The 20831-nt window shown below is 43.1% G+C and overlaps 2 protein-coding genes across 14 annotated transcripts in view; one reads left to right on the plus strand and one right to left on the minus strand.

Moving 5' to 3' along the window:
- Positions 1–9311, minus strand: part of CHN2 (chimerin 2) — a 328135-nt gene extending 318824 nt beyond the window's left edge. Inside the window, exon 1 of one of the 4 annotated variants that reach the window (XM_055293563.2) lies at positions 8666–9311. In XM_055293563.2, coding sequence (XP_055149538.1) covers positions 8666–8714 — 49 coding nt within the window. In that variant the 5' untranslated portion in view covers positions 8715–9311. Of the gene's footprint in view, positions 1–5685; positions 5935–8665 lie in introns of those variants that run through there. The other 3 variants (XM_055293565.2, XM_055293564.2, XM_055293566.2) reach the window with 3 other exon arrangements.
- CPVL (carboxypeptidase vitellogenic like) overlaps positions 8093–20831 on the plus strand; it is a 273532-nt gene continuing 260793 nt past the window's right edge. For 2 of the 10 annotated variants that reach the window (XM_055293553.2, XM_055293554.2), the window contains exon 1: positions 8117–8579. The gene's annotated coding sequence lies outside the window, so the exon portion shown is untranslated. Of the gene's footprint in view, positions 8580–13499; positions 13777–20831 lie in introns of those variants that run through there. The other 8 variants (XM_055293558.2, XM_055293559.2, XM_055293562.2 and 5 more) reach the window with 7 other exon arrangements.

The raw sequence follows: 20831 nt of genomic DNA on the forward strand, positions 1-20831 counted from the left end.
CGCATGTAATTTCAAATATTCTAGTAGTTACCTTAAACACACTTTTAAAAAACAGGTAAAGTTAATTTTGTAAATATATTATATTTAGCTTAATAGATCCCTTTTTTTTTTTTTGAGAGGGAGTTTCACTCATGTTGCCCAGGCTGGAATGCAATGACGTGATCTCCGCTCACTACAACCTCTGCCTCCCGGATTCAAGCAATTCTCGTGCCTCAGCCTCCTGAATAGCTGGGATTACAGGTATGCGCCACCATGCCCAGCTACTTTTTGTATTTTTAGTAGAGACGGGTTTTCACCATGATGGTCAGGCTGATCTCAAACTCCTGACCTCAGGTGATCCACCCGCCTCGGCCTCCCGAAGTGCTGGGATTACAGGCGTGAGCCACTGTGCCAGGCCTAGATCCAAAATATTATCACCTAAACATATATTCAATATTTCAAAGGTTATGAATCATATATTTTATGTTTTTTGGCTTTGTACTAAGCGTTTGAACTCTAGTGTGAATTTTACACTTGTAGCACATCTCAGTTCAGACTAGCTGTGTTTCAAGGGCTCAGTAACCACATGTGGCTGTGACACTGGACAGTGCAGGTCTAGGTCTTAAGAATCAGGCCTTTAGAGGTCAATGGCAGCCCCCACCCTCTGACAGATGCTGCAGGAGATCTACTGCGACAGCCCATGCTCCCTGCTTCCCATTTCTTTGCTGTCCCAACACGGTCTCTTGGGCTTATTCCATGGAAGCCACACCAGGTAAGAAAAAGCATTTTACATTTCTAATTTGGCATTATGTGAAGTAATAAGGAAGTGCTAGGTTTCACTTCCTTGAAAAGGACAATACCCAGCCAGCACTGAGGGTGCAGAGGGCAATGATGGGGCCCGATAAAATCCAGGAACTGGGCCTCCGATGAGAAAAGAATTGCATAAGGTTATCACCCAAGTGCTTCTGTGATTCATATTGCCCTAAATCAATGATCTAAGTTATGTCAATAAATAAAAAGCCACCATGTCACAGTCTTTTGGTTATTATAGTTTCTGAATCCAATGGCCTCAACATTCACCTCTTTCTTGACAGTTAACTTGACACTTTAAAGATACCTTCCACCTTCCCATTTTGTTGCACTTGAGGATGGTAACAGAAGTTCAAGGAGAACTGTTTCCTTTTCTTAGAAACTGTCATGTTCCTGCATCTTATTTGCATGCATTTCCCCCCAATTAAATGTGCTGAAAATTCCAAAAGCTAACTTTATTTTCTAAAAACCAATGCATTTGCTTTGCCCTGATGTGGGCTTTTTGTAGAAGTAAAAATCCTTCTAGCTAGCTGCTGATGGCCAGGTTGGTAGAAGATCTCTTTTAAATAACACGACTTGTACATGCCAATAGCAACCTCAGTCCACACATTAACAGTTTTCCTTATGATGTCTTTAAAGGAGATGCAATGGTAAGATCCAAACTTTTTTTGGACATGGGCACTTTTTCCTCTTTGCGGGTGAAATCAGAACTCACTGTGGGTTTATTTGAAAAAGAAATTGAGTTGCCATTAGGGAAACAACAAACCACTTTTTAAATAAAGCTTGACTCATACCTCAGGACTACAGAGTTTATAAACATTTTTAATTACCCTCCCCAATATCATCCTCCAGCTGTCATCCCACAGTTTCCCTCAGGGTCATAAAGAAATTACTTTTTTAAAAAGTCAGTTTGCAAAATTAGTGAAAGATAACCTAAACAGCACAAGGAGCACACACAGCAATGGGAGAGCACTGGATCAGATTTTCTCTTTTTAGCTTGTTGAGTTTACATTAGTTTTGTCTCTGTCTTAGAGAATTTCCTTTTTTTTTTTTGAGACGGAGTCTCGCTCTGTCGCCCAGGCTCTAGTGCAGTGGTGCAATCTCGGCTCACTGCAAGCTCCGCCTCCCAGGTTCATGCCATTCAATTTCCTGTAAAAAATGATAAAAATGTTTTGTATCTGTGTAGCCCAATATGGTAGCCACTGGCCATGTGTGCTATTGAGCACTAGAAAGGTGCCTAGGGTAACTGAGGAACTGAATATTTTTACATTTAAATTTAAATAGCCACATGTGACTAATGGTTACCATACTGGACAACAAAGCTATACACAGGGCAGACCTAAGCCACTTAAATCTTTGTGCCTGTATGGGCACAACAGCCTGGAGATCTGAGGCCCATTTAAAATATAAAGCACTTTATGACTTCTTTTTTGAAAGTATTAAGTAATTAAATAGAGCAGCCTCTATAAGGCCAGACCAAAAAAAAAAAAGTCTACAAGAAATTCTCTAAGGATGATGCTACTCTTTAGGATAAGCCAGGAAGTGGGTGGGGGGAGCATTAATGTCACAGGAGCTTGGGTCCTAGATGACAGTTCCAGCTCTAGCTCTGCTGTCAAGTAACTGAGTGGCATGAGACAGTTTCTGAGTTCCTTGGGCTCTGATTTTCTTATACAATGTTGGAATCTGTTAAACAACTATCAAGGTTCCTCCTTGCTCTCAGTCTAGTCAGTCCAGCTCTTATTTCTTAGGAGATTAAAAATATTGGTTGATTTAAAATAATACTTTATACTGCACTACAAATAGGCTGAGGTTGAGTGATTTTGACAGGCCAAACTGTTGAAGCAAAGGAATGCTAAAATTAGTCCATACTATACAGACTATATTCAGATTAGTCTCACAAAGGTGGACGATTAATTATAAATGAGGAGAAAGGCAGGTTATTTGCATAAGCAGCTAGTGGCTGGCCCTCACAGAATGCACAGCTGAAAGGTTTGTGGCCAGTTGATAATACACTCATCCCAATTCTTCAGCTTCAGGCCCCAGAGGACAGCCAACCTAAATCCCATTGCAGAGCACCCTACCTATAGGGCCAGCCCATCTCTGAATGCCGTTTCCTCTAGCCATGGAGACTTTAAATAAACCTCTGCATTTGTTTGTAGCTTGGAGACACATCATTGTGTTCTGTCACACCAACCAGCCTGCGCCAGAGACACAGGTATCCATCTTGACCCCCTAACCTGAATCCATGTGAGAGACAGAATACCAGCGTCCTTCCCCATGGGCCAAAGGGAAGGAAAAGCAGGAAGTTGCCTAGAGGATTTGCAAACTATGAATGGTAAAGAAAACCAAATGTGGGATTGATGAAAACATCTCTAAATAGAAATCTGACCAACAACAGATGAGAGAAGAAAAAGAAACAAAAGAAGGAAGGAGGGAGGGGGGAGGGCGAAGGGGGAAGAGAAGGAGGGAGGGAGGGAGGGAAGGAAGGAAGGAAGGAAGGAAGGAAGGAAGGAAGGAAGGAAGGAAGGAGAAGGTAGGGAGGGAAGAAAAGACGGAGGGGGAGGGGAAGACTGGAGAAAGAAAGGAAAGAAAGAAGAGAGGGAAGGAGGTGGAAAAAGCCATTTTGTTTTGAAAATTAAATGACATATTTCAGAAGCCATGAAATGAGAATACATACATTCATAAAAGATAAATGATTGGTGGGTGATAGGGGATGCTATTAATCATATGTCTATCACTAGGTTCATGTCTTTTTCTCTGTATTTGCCTTGACAGGAATCTTGATCTTCTGGCAGAAAACTCTTCCAAAACATTCCTTTGTGACACTGCTCATGTATAGGTGTTCCAAACCGAATGTCCAGTTATTTTCACCATTGTGCAAAAATGGGAGACCCTGCTGAGCAGCAGATGGCCCTCAGCAGGGCTGACACTCAGGCCAGGCCCCAGGTGGCAGCTCTCAGAACACACTGTCCAGTTAAACCCTGCACAGACTGGACATGGAAAATTCCCCAAAAGTTGGGCAAATGACAGGGTCACCCAATGTACTTCATGGGGTTAGTGGGGAGAACCAGCATTTCAGCACAAGTTCACAAATCACTGGGTCCCCCTTGTCAAACACTGCAAATATTATGCTAAAAAAAATCTCCTCACCTCTCAGACTCTGTATCATTTGGTTCATCTGAGTTGCTACAATGGACAATAAAATCTAATAAGTTAAAATGAGGTGTGGAATGCTCAGGAGAAAAACAACAAGGACTAGCACTCCTCATCTGAGTAAATAATTTCTCTCACAGGGTTAATTTTAGCTTTGCAAGTTTTTTATTTGAGATTATATTTTAAATCGGAATTTGTGCATGTGTGATTTAAAATAAAAAAGGCAATCAAGTCTTTCTGCCAATCTAGGTGATGTGAGATTTAATTATCGAGCAGTTATCATTAAAACAAACGCAAAGCAATTTTTTACACATAATTGAATATTCCAGAAGAAAATTTCTGAAAAATCCAAAGGTCCAAAAGAAAACTTCTCAGTGAGAATGTCTGTTTCAATAAGATACCCTATTTTGTAGTATTGGATGCAGAGAATTTCTAGTTAGACATACATAAGTCTTGCCAGAATTACTATAGTTCAGTTTTGCCATCTGCATCTAGGAATATGGAAGACTGATCTATGTTACCGGTTATGACTCCCCAATAATGAGTAATGAAAATTCCTATTTATCATTTCTACATCAACATCAGTGTGATAGCAGAAAACAGCATGATTTACCTGGCCCACATTACTGTTGTATAGAATCTAAAGAAATAAATACCTCAATCCATTCAGGAATGTTCTTTTCCCAATTAAGGTTTTGAAGACTGCATCTAATACTGACTTTTTATCTTTTTCTGTTTGCATTTTAATTTTAAAAGTCTGTGTCAACTTTATTTTGATAATACAGTGTGTTTATGTTTCCAAATCTTAACTTCTTATCCCCGGGGTTCCTTTAATATTTAATGTTTTACCTTTTTCAGTTACTGAGAACATCTCATATCTTCTTTATTTATTGATTTGCTTGGGTTGATTTTTTTCTTGACTGTGAAATTATCCATTTGGCAATCATATTGCTAATATGCAAAAAGTTCTTATTTTAATTTTAAAAGCAAATGTAACCCATGATTATTAAGAAGACTATTTTGCAAATTGGCCGTTGTTTATTTCAGAATATAACCAAGAACCACAGGCTAAATTAAAAGCTTAAGGATAAGAACTTTTTTTTATTTTTGCAATTTAAAATAATAAAGGTAATCAAAGCTTCCTGCCAATCTAGGTGATTGTGAAATTTAATTACCAGTAGTTATTAAAACAAAGGTAAAGCAATTTCTTTTACACATAATTGAATATTCCAGAAGAAAATTCATGAAGAATTCTCAGAAAATGTATCTTTAAATTAATTGTAACCTGATTATTTCATTTGTTATGTCTCAGTTGGTACCGTAGAATAAATGACACATTTGGGTGATGTAGTTCGACAGCAGCTAGTGAGAGCAAATTCTCAGGAAAATCAGGTAACTTTGACCTTAATACTGAGCAAATTATTAGATCTTTACTCTGCAAACACAAACATACCTAAATCTCCCGCAGTTATTCCTCTATGAGAGGTATAACCCATGTTGGCTTCACCTCTGTCTATGCTGGACGCTACAGAATCAACTGTTCCTTTTTCACTGCTCAATTGCCCAAATGTCCTACGGCTTCCAGGGCTGTTCCATCAAACTCACTGCTACCTGAACAGAAAGAAAACCTCCTACATCAGCAGCAGCAATGAGTGAGCTGGCAGCTCTGTGCATGATGCTGCTTATGGGCCTGTAAGCATAACTTTCCCAAGAAAGAAAGTCAAAATAAGGCCATGAACTTACCCATCTCCAGGCCTTTACCTAAGCTCTTCTCTCCCTGAAATGTCTTTTTCTCCATCTGTTTTCCGGAAAAATTCTTACTCAGCTTTCAAGGCCCAACTCATATGACATTTCCACTGACCCCTCCAATTTGACTAAGTCAATTCCTCTCCTCTGCATCCTTCTCCACAGAATTTGTTTTATCAAACTGGAATAGAGGTTGCTGTTTGCATGTTTGTCTTGGCTGCTGGATGATAGGGGAAAAGGATCTTGACTCATCTTGCCATGCCAAACACTCAGGACTATGCCTGAACCCTGGAAAACACTCGCATGCTTATTTAATGAAGCCCAAAATTCAAGATCAAATTTAACATGTGATGAAAGAAGTGGACTGTGTGTTGGATTCATGTCTGCACCTAAATTCTGAGCCCGTGAATGCCTTCTTTTTCATTCCTTGAAGGAGTAAAATTTATTCACATTAAGCATTTATTAAATGCTAGGCCCTGTGCTAAATACTCTACATACATTATCTCATTCAATCCTCGAGACACTCTATGAAGTAGGTCTTATCAGTATCAGCCTCATTTACAAATGAGGAAATTGAGGCTTGGAGAAGTTAAGTAACTCACTCCAAGATACCCAGCTGGTCGGTGGTGAAGCCAGAATTAAAAGACAATACTCCCAGAACTTCAGAGCTAGAGGGAATCCTACAATTATCTTTCCCCCTTAGCCTTCTTGAAGCTGAGGTTTATAACTTACTGCCTGGCACATAGTAGGCCCTTGAAAATAGTGATTAATACATTGATGGAGTGCCCTAATTTCTCAGATTCTGGCCTTTCCCTGAGACAGCCCAGCTGCCACCCCAAATAGACTCTATTCTTCCTGCCCAACACCTCTCACAGGTGTGAATTGCTTGTGTCATCTGAATTATTCATGATCCACACAATGGTAAGTGTGCTTTAAAAGAGAACCACAATGCTGTATTTTTCAAGACAAAGTGCCTGATTAATTGGGGAATTAGGCAGTATAAACTCATGGGCTAGGTTGATTCATGCCAAACAATACATCCATGCCCACTTTTTGAATTTCAGTTTTCACATAATTTCCCAGTTTCCCTTAGGATTAAAAATAGGGGTAAATAAAGCAGGAAAAAGAACTATCATGGGCATCTCTATCCTATCTGAAAGCAATTACCGTCATCTAAATCTCATACTATGTTGTTTCAAACCAACATATTCTTCCGAAGGCTGACTTAGGATTTTCAATCAGGTTTCTTAAGCTACATCAAGATCTGGAAATTCAGATGCCACAGCAGCTGTAATTCATGCCACCAGTAAATCATGTGACACCACCAGCTCCTTGTCCTTTCTCCTTTCGTCTTTTCTTTTGCGCCACCAGTTCATTTTCTAGTGGGCAGTTTTCTGAGAGGGATAACCATATGCTAATAGAAAGCCAACACCACTGTATTTTAAATTCAATGTTAGTCAACCAAAATGAATTGAAAAACAGCAGCAGTGGTTTGAGGGTACTAAAAATAAACTGTAGCATTTGCTGAGTTCTCAGAATTGAAACCACGGCGGTCAACTTGTTGCTGCTCTTAATAAGATATGACTTCTGCCCCATTGGCTGCTACTACTAGAAGCTTGAACTCTATCACACACCTAACAACAACGTGTTTTCAATTAGTTGGCAGTGATCGAGAAAGGAGGTGCCATTTCCCAGGAACTAAATCTGCCAAGAAAGATAACAGATGGCTTTCAAGTGATCACCTTGTGCCACATCACAATTGCACCTTAGTCAAATTCACCTTGCATTTATGATTTAGTGAGTTACACATCTAAAGCTGTGGTTGCCTTTTTGCCCTGCTTGCTATCCAATGCCTCCAAAAAGGTGTTTCTTCCTTTGAGTTTAATTTGTGAATAATAATAAAAACAGCCCAATGGGACTTAATACAATATTAATATATTGAAGCACTTTCATTAGGACTTCATGACCTTCTTGACCCTTAAATACCGTATACTGCACTAAATGTCTTATCAGCTATCCCTTTGGGTTTGTCATTAAAGTTTTCAATGACCAGAGAGGTACAGGAATTCTACCTAATGCATCATTCTGATTAGAAACCTGTCATACTCAGAAACCAGTGGGTCTGCTTCTATTGATTCCTACTCCTTCAGATTCATTAGCAATTTTTTTCTCTTCAATTAGACCCGATGATCAACCATAGAAAAGCTGAAAGAAGCCTTCCCTTTGCTCAACCATACTTAAAAGGAAAAAAAATGTATGCCTTGCTAGTGAAATTACAGCCGGTATTATCAGAAAATCTCTGAGTCTCTCTCTCTCTCTCTCTCTTTCTCTCTCTCTGTCACACGCACACACACACACACACACACACACACGTAAATGTGCCAAGAGTCAGAGGATGGGCTCGACCTCTCTTCCCCTAACCCACTTCAGTCAGGATCAGAAAGACACATCCCTTCATTGCTGCTGTCTAAAATCCATGCCCAAGCGAGTGTCTCCATAGAGCTAATTTCTGAAACAAACAAAGAAAATGAAGTCTGCGAGGAGCGAGGGTTTGCTCCCCTCTGCTCCGGATTTGGGTGTCCAGGGTAGCGGGCGCGGCACGGCAAACAGGTCGGGGCGCTCAGCTTCACCCCAACCTTCTCCGCCCCGCCAGCCCCTGCTCCAGCTGCGCCAGAAAGTGCGAGCCTGCCCGCTCCTTTCGCTTTTCGCCCGCTGCACCCCAAGCCCCAGAACACCCGCGTCCGCACACTAAGGGCACCACTGCTCTCCCACCTCTGCGCTGTCAGATGTCAGGCGCGGAGGTGCTCTGGGGACCGAGGTGCTGGCGAACCAAACAAGTGTCACCCCGGACGCCTGCCCCCACTCCGAGAGAGCGGGCGGGACGGCCACAGGTAGGCTCTGTCCATCCCAGGGTGCGGGGCGAGGGCAGGGGGGCGAGACCCGGCGCAGCAGCCGCGCCCGACGGGCTGAAACTCACCGGAGGACACCGAGGAGCCGGACAGACTGGAGTTGCTGGACGCTGCCATCTCCGCGCGCCCCTCACGTCGCTGCTCGCTCAGCCCCGGTGCGGGCGCCGCCGCCGCTGCCGCTGCCCTCGCCCGGCTGCTCGCAGCCTCCGCGGCCCCCAGCCCATGGCAAAGTCCTGGGGACGCGCAGAAAGCACCAGCCTCCGGACTCTGCCTGCACTTCCTGCTCCACCAGATGACGCGCTGCCGCCGCCGCTATTTATTTGTGGTTTCCGTCCCGCTCCGCGCCTTTGCACGCTTTTCTCCGGGTGTCAGGGGGTAGGTGGGAGCAGAGGGAGGCCGAGGGGCAGGCGGGACGGGCGGATCTCGGCTCCCGCCGAGTCCCTCTGCCGTCCGCGCTCCCCTGTGCGCGGCTGGGACCAGGGCGTCCTGGCAGCCCCGAGCCGCCCCGCCAGCTCCCGCACCCTCTCCTGGGCTCCCGCCTCTCCCGCCGCACTTCGAGTAGACCGGGCAGAGGCGGCGGGAGACGGACAGACAGAGCGACCTCCCCCTTCTCCCTCCGCCCCAACTCCGCTCGCGCACACACAAAGGAAGAAGAGGAGACGCGGACGCTCGGGGGCTGGTTCGGCTGCTGCGGGCTTGACAGCTCCCGCCACTGGGGCTGGAGGGGGAGGCTGCGGACTGCTGGACAGGCGGAGACGAGACGGGGGACCGGGTCCCCGGGGTGCTAGGGAGGCCGGCGCCGGGCGCGGGGCGAGCGCGGCTGCCGCGCGCAGTGCTGCTCCTAGGGTTTGAAGAGGATGGGGAGGGAGGGTGTGGGGGAAGGTGGTGGGGCTCGCCGCGCCCCGCCGGGCTCTCGAGCAGCGAGACAGTGGGGGTGGGGGATCCAGAGGGCGAAGGCGGGATCACTAGGGCCACGGTGCTAGGCAGAAGGGAACCTGGGATGACAGAGCCACTGTAGAGCGCTCCTTCCACTCCTCTCCAAATTGTCCTTTGTTGCTGTGGAGCTGACGGTCCCTGCCCTGCAAGAAGGTGCGTTTCCTAAAACACCCGGGAAGCCAACCCAGCTACACTTAAGTAACCCAGCCACGGACAGTGCCCGACGCGTCCGTGGGCCTCTGAGGTTGGCCTTCAAAGAAATAGAGCCGTCCAAATGTGTCATCAGGCCCACACAAAGCCGGGTGTCAAAGAGAAAGAGGTTCTCTGTGCCTTGCAAAAAAGATTCTCACAAAAGACTTAAGACTTGGCAGCAGGTCAGACTGTGCCCTTTCAGGATAGGAACTGCTCAGGTGTGTGAGAGAAAGAGACTCGAGCACAAGGTGTGTCCCTTCCCCCTGTATTTACACCTAAATTAATTTCACTGGGAGGAAATACCATGCAGATTTTTTTAAAGTCGGTTTCACGCTCCCAGCGGGCTAATCGGTTCTTTCAATCCTAAAGCAACAGAAAACTGTGAAATTTGAAGAGAAATTGTTAGATCAAAGGAAAAAGCAAACATTAAAGGAATGAAAATACTCTCATTATGTAGCAAAAATGGAAAGTGTTCACATTGGGGTAGTTCAACTTTTTAAAACATGGTTAAAAGAACATAGTCAATTTAAAAATTATCAGGAGTGACACAGAACAGCAGCTAGGCCCTGGGGATCCACATCAACCAAGCACCTAACATACAGTGAATAATGAATGTTAAATAATCACAGTACCCACCCACGTCACATTTTCTAGTTGATTAGAACTTAAAAAAAAAAAATCCCTCCAGGATACTATCCCAGTGTGTCTTCTCATTAAGGTCCATTTTTAAAAAATACACCTTGCTAAATTGTTAAAGGAGTGTGAGCACTCTTCAGTCACGTGGTACTGTATCTTCCCACCCCTCAACTGTATGGACCTTGAAACAGCCCTGGCTGGTCTAAGGAGACCCAAGCGCCCCCATTTTCCCAGCCCCCTACCACTATCCTTCATTTTGTAGACTGCACGAAATGATGCAGTTCCCAATCTGGAGCCTTCAGGGACACGTGACTTATCACACACTTGGCTTGTTGATCAGATCAGAAGGAATTTACTGTTTCCCCAGAGTTCTTCTGATAGAAAACAGCACTTACTTGTTTGACTAGTAATCTATGTACCCCCCCAGATCTTTAGATGGTGGACTGACTTGGCTATGTCGCCCGGTAGAATTTTATCATCTGGGCTTTGAAGACAACTGGGTTCAAACTCTGGTTCTGTCACTTAGCTGTGAACTTGAGCAAATTACTTAGACCTACTGAGCCTCAGTTTCTACACCTGCCACAAAAATCTGATAACACAGGATGCTGTGAAGATTAAATAAGATGCTATGTGGAAAGCTGCAGTGTACCTGGCATGAAGTTTGCGTTCCAAAGTGATTGTAAGTTGCTCACTTTAAGGAAGGAATGTATAGTTTGAAAAATTTTTGCTTTCTTCATTGCATCTGGAGATAACTAATCAACTGTGACCTGTTCTACTAGGGGGAAATGTCTTATCTTCAAACCTATGGCTTATATTTCTTGTCCCAAATTGTGCAATAGGGTAACAGGTTTCATTATTCATCTCTGAAATTTCACAAAAGGACAACAGATTCTGTTTCTGCAGTTTGGATACTCATATTTGCCTTCATAGAGTTTTAACTGGAGAAAGTAAAGCATGGCTCTGTGAGGCAGATTATTTTTATTGTCCTAAATTGACAGATGAAGGGACGGGGGTATTTGCTGTGAAGGCACCACCTGAAGGCCCTGTGCTGTACAGAAGTAGAAAAAAGCTGAGACTCATGTTTTCCTGGATCCTGGGGCCAGAAGAGGGATACAAGGCCAACAAATGCTTGCTGAACAGAGATGTGCTGGTGGGGGAGGCCCAGTCTGTCCGTAGGATATGAGCTATAACTTTGACACCCATTATTTTGAATACCAAACAGAAAGCTCCAGGTTCAGAACTAAAATCTGAAAGTTGATTGATCATCTGGATTGATAAAGCCATAATCAATGGAGAAAACTCAACATGAATAATCATTCACTATCATCCTTCTTAGATTCAGGAGCCTGAAGGCTGGCTGCTCCTTGCAAAAATGTTTAGTATCAGTAAGTTATCAGGACATGCTAGAAATAAAATGCTAACGTCCCTCTTTGGTAGGCTCAGGGATATGTTTGTGGACCTTCTAAAGTATTTTTCCAAATGGAACAATGAAAAAGTTATCATCTATTTTATTCATTTATGTGTTGCCTTAATTCTAGGTAATACCTATGTGCCAGTGGAAAGGAGAATATTGGTGCTACAGAAATCTTAAGTGTTTGGAAAGTAGAATTTTAAAAGACATTTCTGCCTTTTTCTTCAAATAGTAAAAGACTTATGGGATAAAAGGAGTCTTGTGGATAATGTGGTCTTCTTAATAAAAATTATCATTTTGTTTTAACTTAGCTTTCACCTGGCATTCAAAGCCTTCCAAACTTACCTTTCCAATCTAATCTCTGTTCCCGCCTTTCACAAAGGCAACCTTCTTTCACGTTGGCCTATGCCCTTGGGGCTAGCAGCACTGGATTCTGCCATTCCTTCCTGCTTCCCATCCTACATACCGAAAGGGTTCACAGAATTCACCTTCTCTGGAAAGTCTTCCCTGATTCCCAAGGCAGAAAATAACTCTTCTTCTGCTGCATTTCTCTGGTCCATGTACTGTACCTCTCAATGGGCAGATCTCATGCTCTGTCTTATTTTAATGGTACTTTTGGTATATATTTCATTTCCTTAGTCCATTAATAGCGGGCTTGGCCTGGTGGCTCAAGCCTATAATCCCAGTGACTCAGTAAGTTGAGGTGGGAAAGTCCCTTGAGGCCAGGAGTTTGAGACCATCCTGAGCAACATGAGACCTCATCTCTAAAAACATAAAAAATAAATTAGCCAGGCGTTGTAGTAAACCTGTAGTCCTAGCTACTTGGAAGGCTGAGCGGGGACAATTGCTTGAGTCCAGAAGTTCAAGGATGCAGTGAGCTATGATGATGCCGCTGCACCCCAGCCTGGGAGACAGAATGAGTCCTTGTCTCAGAAAAAAAAAAAAAGCATGGTGGGGCAGGATCCTTGTTTGCCCAGCCCCTGTATTGTCTACCATACTTTGCATACAATAGGTGCTCAGTGGATGTTGTTCAATTGTTTACTCATTGAATAAATGAGCAAATTAAGGACATCTGTAAATGGTTCTCTTGTATGCCAGTTACTTTCCATGTTAGTAGCTGTGACCACTGAGCGACAAGATAATGAGTAACACATCTGCAGCAAAAAAAGAACTTGATGGTCATGTAAGGATACTATCTTTGCTGTGAACAAAAAAGACTGAAACGGTGAAACATAAGAATAAAATCTTGATGGAGTAAATATTTGCGATCCCCACCCCACCCTCCATCACCGGCTATTACAACTCACATGATTTATTGTTTGCAGGGTCGCTCTTACGGTGGTGTAATTTATTTTGTTTCACCATTCTTTTGAAGTTTAAAAGCAGAGGAGAAAGCACTGCAGGGTGAATGTGGCTGTTGTAGCAGGAGCTGTGCTCCCTCACTGCAGGCACTCTGGGGTGTTTCTTAGTGAAGGTCATTCCCTTTCCCTGTGCTAAACACAGAATGAAATACTGTATTCCTTACTTTCAAGATTAATCCAGTGGTCGGCATTCACAGGAGAATAGCAGGGCTATTCGTCAACTAGCTTTAAATATTTTATGGCAAATACTCTACTGTACCCTGAAAGTGGTCTTTTTGCCATCAATTTCTCAACATCAAAATGCTCTTTTGCTGTAGTGAGAAATATTTCGCTCTGTAGTTTAAGCCTTATTTCAAATACAAAGACACCTAGTCCTGAGAAAGAGAACGCATTGGCTCTTCTGAGGCAGGCGTCACTAGGGGCAAGAGCTGAGAAACCCGCTGTTTCCTCAGGAGGTGCACAGACGGCCCAGGATGGATTAATGAGCAGGCAGCTCAGACGCCGCAGGTAGCGGCCCTGCCTCTGAACAAAGAGGGTCCACACCTGGGGTGCAGACAAAGGGAGGCCGCCTCTGCTACCCAATTCCCAGTTCACATCGCCTGCTGCTGGGGACCCCTAGTGGCGGCACACGACGCAGGCACAGGTATTCCTGTATCGTCTTTCTCACTGAGCTGCACGGGGGCTCAGGGGTATTGCCTAGAGTATCCTATTTGGCCACTTAGCTTGGGCGGATCAGATCGGCACATGCAGACACTTAAGGCCATCAGCTACAGTCTCTTTGACTGGGAAGACAGAGAGGGAGAAGGGGAGTGTCGGGGGGTGGGGCGAGAGAGAGAGAGAGAGAGTTTTTCTTTCTGTTTGAAGAGAAAAACAGGATAGCATTCAGAAACTCATGGAATATGTTTTCTTCTGCATGTTGCACCTTCTGGCTTTGTTCCCTGACATTTTAGGTTACAAACGTCTTTTCTGTCCTCAATGTCCTAAGAGAAATCTAGGATAAACTAAAGCGAAGCCAGCTGTAAGCCTGCTCTGGGCAAAAGCAGGGAGTGAGTTTGTTTTTCGTGTCTTCTGGGGGGGTTCCTATGGCTTTATGCTCTTTTTCTATGAAAATTTGCTTTCATAACGATATCCAATATATTCATTCTCTACTACCTGTTCATTTATTCAAACATTCATTAATTCACTCAGTCATGTTGACTAAGCACTCATTATGTGCCAGGGAGTATACGAGGCCTGGAGAATAAAGATACGAGGGAAACAGGCTGGGCGCGGTGGCTCACGCCTGTAATCCCAGCACTTTGGGAGGCTGAGGTGGGCAGATCTATTCGAGGTCAGGAGTTCGAGACCAGCCTGGCCAACATAGTGAAACCCCGTATCTACTAAAAAGATAAAAATTAGCCAGGCGTGATGGTGTGTGCCTGTAATGTCAGCCACTCGAGAGGCTGAGACAGGAGAATTGCTTGAACCCGGGAGGTGGAGGTTGCAGTGAGCTGAGATTGTGCCACTGTATTCCAGCTTGGGTGACAGAGCAAGATTCTGTCTCAAAAAAAAAAAAAAAAAAGGTATGAGGAAAACTATATCCTTGCTGTGGGGGATCCTACAAAACAACCTTGACTCCTTCTTGTGACATTTACATTTCGACTGAGACAAATTTTTAAAATAGCTATAGAAATGATTTCTGTTTGGGAATTATAGGTATTATCCATGCTGGTGGCGACTTTCTTTTCAGCAGTTTTGTTGTTGTTGTTGTTTTTAACGAAACGTCCAAAATCAAACCTCAAAGACTATTTCTAGACAGCTGGCATTTTCTTATCCACAGTTTTAGCTTGTCAGCCCAGGGAACCGAGCAGATCCTGTACTCTGTCCTCTGCTTTCACTCCCCAAGAAAATCTGAATCAATATTTTCATTTCTTTCCCTGTAGCAGCTATAGGTTCAATAACAAAACAGAAATCCTCTTTTTTTAAAAAAAAAAAAAAAAAAGAAAAAGGGAGAGTAAATGGGCATTGAAGGAAAGCTAACAGACACAATATCTGAGCCAATATTCTGATATAGAAAACATATTTTGGCCTTTTACAAATATTCCAGATTGTCTGTAAAACAAAGCATGAAAAAATGATTCCAGGAAAGTTTAATATGTGTTTATGGAGTCAAAAAGACCCGGGCTTCAATCCTAGCTCATCATTTATTAGCTGTGTGACCCTGAGCAAATTATTTAATCTATATTCTTGATCTCTAAAGCGTGATAATAATCCCTATTTACAGACTTTGTGATGATGGAATGAAGTGATAGATGTAATATAGTGTCTAAAGCGTAGAAGTCCAGTTAGGAATTCTAGGTGGCCTCTGTTCCTTAGAGCAAAGTATAGCGTGCTCACATCTGCTTTTCTGGAGTAATCTGTGAGAATTAAGGTGTGATGCAAAAGTAATTTTCATCTCTCCCTACCACCCCCGTGTTACATCACCTCTATGCGAGTATATTAAGACATATGAGCCAGGCTTGGGCTTTGAAGATAAATCTGAGTTCAAATCCTAATTTAGCTACAGATACTTTGGTGACCTTGGACAAATAACCTTTCACATTCTCAGTCTCCTCATCAGGTAAAATGGAGATAATAATATACCTCATATTTATGTAAATTAATGTATGCCCAACAATAATATTATTAGCACTCAATTATATTCTGCACAGCAGGTAGTTTTTAACTGTATAGTAATTCCTGGGGAAAGGGTGGATGTTGACAATACATCAGGATCTTTTTTTATTTTTTATCTTTATTTTTTGAGAGGGAGTCTTGCTCTTGTTGCCCAGGCTGGAGTGCAATAGTGCAATCTCGGCTCATTGCAACCTCTGCCTCCCTGGTTCAAGCAATTCTCCTGCCTCAGCCTCCTGAGTAGCTGGGATTACAGGTGGGATTACACCACCACACTCAGCTAATTTTTGTATTTTTAGTAGAGATGGGGTTTCTCCATGTTGGCCAGGCTGGTCTCAAACTCCTGACCTCAGGAGGTGATCCACCCACCTCGGCCTCCCAAAGTGCTGGGATTACAGGCATGAGCCACCGCGCCTGGCCATACATCAGAATCTTTAGGAAGTGGCATGTATAATATAACAGAGTACACTCAAGTGCTCTCTTTCTCTCTCCAGTTCTCTCTCTCTGTCACACACACACACACGCGCACACACACACGCACGCACACACGGGCGCACACGCGCACACGCACACACGCGCACACACGCACACACGCGCACACGCGCACACACGCACACACGCGCACACACGCACACACGCACACACGCACACACACAGACACACACACGCACACACGCACGCACACACACACACGCACACACGCACACACACACGCACCACTAGATGATAATGTCTTACATTTGGACATTTCCCCACCCAGTCCCATTGGGTGAGAAACCTGGTGGAATTTCAAAGTAGATTTCAATAAAAGTATAGACAGATTACTTAAGCTCTCTGCCAAATTTGGCCCCTATAAGATGAAGGAGTGGAAACCAACATTTGATGACCACTACTACTGCTGCAACTATTATGACCACTCTCACCATGTTTTCTGCCATTAGTGATATAGAAAAGTCACTCTCCTTAAGTAATCATTTACTATGTGCCAGGATCATGCTAAACACTTTGTATACATTATCATATACCCATAACAATCCTGAAGTGAGAATTGTTATCCTCGTTTTCCATTTGGGGAAACTGAGGCTAGAAAACTTATATAATATCTTTTTTTTTTTTTTTTTTTTTGAGGCGGAGTCTCGCTCTGTCGCCCAGGCTGGAGTGCAGTGGCGCAATCTCGGCTCACTGCAAGCTCCGCCTCCCAGGTTCACGCCATTCTCCTGCCTCAGCCTCTCCGAGTAGCTGGGACTACAGGCGCCCGCCACCACGCCCGGCTAATTTTTTGTGTTTTTAGTAGAGACGGGGTTTCACCATGGTCTCGATCTCCTGACCTCGTGATCCACCCGCCTCGGCCTCCCAAAGTGCTGGGATTACAAGCATGAGCCACCACGCCCAGCCAATATCTTAATTAAAATGCTCAACAACTCTAGCTGCAGATATTATCATCCCTGCTCTTTTTGGTTAAGAAAACAAAAAATTAGGGTAAGTAATTTATCAAGGTTACAGGCATTAATTTGAACCCACCTTTGGCTGATTCATTCTAATACACACTAAAAAAAAAAGTTACCCTTTAGTTTTTACTTGAAATTTCAGCCTGCTGTTATGGTAAGTATTTTCCTGTTTGAGACTTTAGTCAGGTGAGAAGTCTTTAAAATACATGTTCTTTGCTTGAATACTCATATTTTTATTTTTATTTTCCTTCCTTCTCTCCCTCTCCTTCCCTTCCTCCCTCACTCCCTCCTTTCCTCCCTCACTCCCTCCCTTCCTCCCTCACTCCCTTCCTTCCTCCCTCCCTCCCTTCCTCCCTTTCTTTCTTTCCTTTCCTTTCATCTCTGTCACCCAGGCTGCAATACAGTGACGCGATCACAGCTCACTGCTGCAGCCTCGACCTCCTGGGCTGAATCCATCCTCCCTCCTCAGCCTCCCAAGCAGCTGGGACTACAGGCACGTGGCTGCTTTTTAAAATTTTTAGTGGAGACAGGGTTTTGCAATGTTGTTCAGGCTTGTCTCAGACTCCTGGACCCAAGTAATCTATCCACCTTGGCCTCCCAAAGTGCTGGTACAGGCGTGAGCCAACACGCATGGCCTACTTATGTTTTTCAATATGAACCTAGGATGATACTGTCATTTTTTTTTTTTTTTTTTTTTTTTTTTGCCTAAAACATAAACTTTGGGGCAGGCCAGGCTCCGGGAACTCATAGGACTTGTACTCCTGACCCCAAGGGCCCTGGCAAGGACAGGCATAGTATAGGGAGACTAAGAATTCATTTGCCTGAGTGCAGGGATTTCAAGGGATCAAAATTATTCCCTAATCAAAAACTCCATCCTGTTCAACTTCCAGTTGCTCAGAGTTCCATAGTTAGAACTTTTACTTCTTAAACTTACTCAAACAATACAGTGAGCATCTGCCATAATTTGATCACCTCTGGGGAACTGAAGGAATTAAATAAAATAACGATTTTCACATGGGTGAGTTTCCCTATCCCTAAAAGCTAAATTTAATTCCATGGAGGGGACCAACACATAGGACAGGGCTGTGCAACCTTTAATATATCTACATATTGGTCTTGCTAAAATGCAGATTCACATCCAGCAGTTCTCAGGCAGGCCTCTAAATTTCCAACAAGCTTGGAGGTGATGTGAATAATTTTGAGTAATAAAGGTCCTAGGGTGATGGTTTGCAACTCGGGGTATATATGAGAATCACTTGGAAGGCTTTTAGACATCCCAATGCCAAGATCACACTCCAGAATAAACAAATCAGAATCTGAGGGTGGCAGAAGGTAGAAACCAAACATCAGCCTTTTTTTTTTTTTTTTAAATTCCCAGGTGATTTTGATATGCTGCTAAGGTTTGATAAGAGAAATGAGATTCAGAGAACAGATTATATTGTTGAAGAGTTTGGCTGGAAATGGTGAGAGCTAATGTTGCTCCAAGATTTTGCCAGGATTATCTCTGGTCATGAAGGAAAAAGAGGGAATCAAATTCTTACCAAGATCATATAACCACAGACATCATGATATGAGAAAATAGAATAAAATCTAACATTAGCATGAAATTTTCTCAGTCAATGTGGGACAATTCTTCAAATTTTGGTCCATGTTATGATCTTTAAAGTATACTTCTCAATGAATAAGCATGAACAATAGGCACTTACTTTAGGGTCACTCCCACAAGAACAGCCAGCTGTCAGTGAGGCAGATGTTTTCCAGCAAATCCACTCTATCATTTCTCAATCATAAAGAAGATTAGAAATGGGATTTTCAGCTCAGATGGGGTTGAAAGGTGACATTTATGCCTGAAAATACTTCACACCACAGCTAGAAAAATTGGTTTGGAGAAAAAATATCTCACAACTTCTTATGTGTTCTGAATATATGAAAATAAAACCCTCAGCTTGGACAGAAAGAGGTGGTATCACAGACGAATGCACTTACCGTCCACTGTCAACGGTGGCAGCAACAGAGAGGCAAAAGTATTTTAGCTGACTCCTTATACGCAAAGATTTTTGTCCTTATCCACATAAACTCCCATTCCTCAGGGCTGGCATTGAAAGGGTGAAAAATTAAGTAAACCACAATGTTTACAGTGGTTAACTCTGGTGTGATGCTTAATCTTATGTGTCAACTTGATTGGGCTGTGGGGTGCCCAGGTGTGTGGTCAAACATTATTTCTGGGTGTTTCTGTGAGTTTTTGGATGAAGTTAACATTTAAATCAGCACACGGAGTAATGCAGATTGTCCCCCAGTATGTAGATGGGCCCCATCACATCAGTTGAAGGCCTGGAGAAAACAGAAAGGCTGACCCTCCCTTGAGAGTAAGAGAAAACTCTCCTGATGGCCTTTGGACTGTCAGCTGTTTTCCTGCCTTCAGATTCAAACTGAAACATTGGCTCTTCCTGGGGTTCCAGCCTGCTGTCTTGACAGGAACCATACCATCAGTTCTCCTGGGTCTCTTACATGCCAAGTCATCCTGCAGATCTGGGACTTGCTCCTTAATCAGTGAGCCAATTGCATATACTAAATCTCTCCTATCTGTATATCTCATATAGTCATATATTTTCTCATATAAATATATATATGAGATATATAGATGTATGAGATATGAGATATACCATATATAATATTCCTAAATATATATATCATATATATCCACTATATATCGTATATGTAGATTGTATATGTATATCTCCTATATATATTTCTTCTATAAATATCTCTTTTATCCATCTATCTATCTATCATCTATCCGTATCTCCTGTACAGTTAGTAGTCCTTTGGTATCCATGGGAGATTGGATCCAGAACCCCCACTCAGATATCAAAATCTGCACATGCCCAAGTGTCTTATGTAAAATAGTGTAGTATTTGCAGATAACCTATGCATAGCCTCCTGTATACTTTGAATCATCTCTAGATTACTTACAATACCTATACTATGTAAATGCTATGTAACTCATTGTTATCCTCCATTGTTTTTTATTTGTATTATTTTTAAGTGTTGTAATTTTTATTGTTTTTTCTAACATTTTTGGTTGGTTGAATGCATGGGTGTGGAACCTACAAATATGGAGAGTTGACTGCATATGTATCTCCTATTAATCTATATCTAATCTACATAGATCATATATCCTATACATATATCTTCTATATATCTCTCTCTTATTGGTTCTCTTTCTATAGAGAATGCCACCAATTCAGCACTTAAAAAATTCTGGGCCAGGTGTGGTGGCTCATGCCTGTAATCCTAGTACTTTGGGAGGCCGAGACCGACAGACCACTTGAAGCCAGAAGTTTGAGACCAGCCTGGCCAACATCGTGAAACCCTATCTCTACTAAAAATACAAAAGTTAGCCAGGTGTGGTGGCACACACTTGTAAACCCAGCTACTTGGGAGGCTGAGGCATGAGAATTGTTTTAACCCAAGAGACAAAAGTTGCAGTGAGCCGAGATCATGCCACCTCACTCCAGCCTGGGCAACAGAGCAAGACCCTGTCTCAAAAAAAAAAAAAAAAAAAAAAAAAAAAAAAAGGCCAGGCACAGTGGCTCAC

The sequence above is a fragment of the Symphalangus syndactylus genome, chromosome 9, assembly GCF_028878055.3.
Source record: "Symphalangus syndactylus isolate Jambi chromosome 9, NHGRI_mSymSyn1-v2.1_pri, whole genome shotgun sequence".
In the NCBI taxonomy this organism is placed as follows: Eukaryota; Metazoa; Chordata; class Mammalia; order Primates; family Hylobatidae; genus Symphalangus; species Symphalangus syndactylus.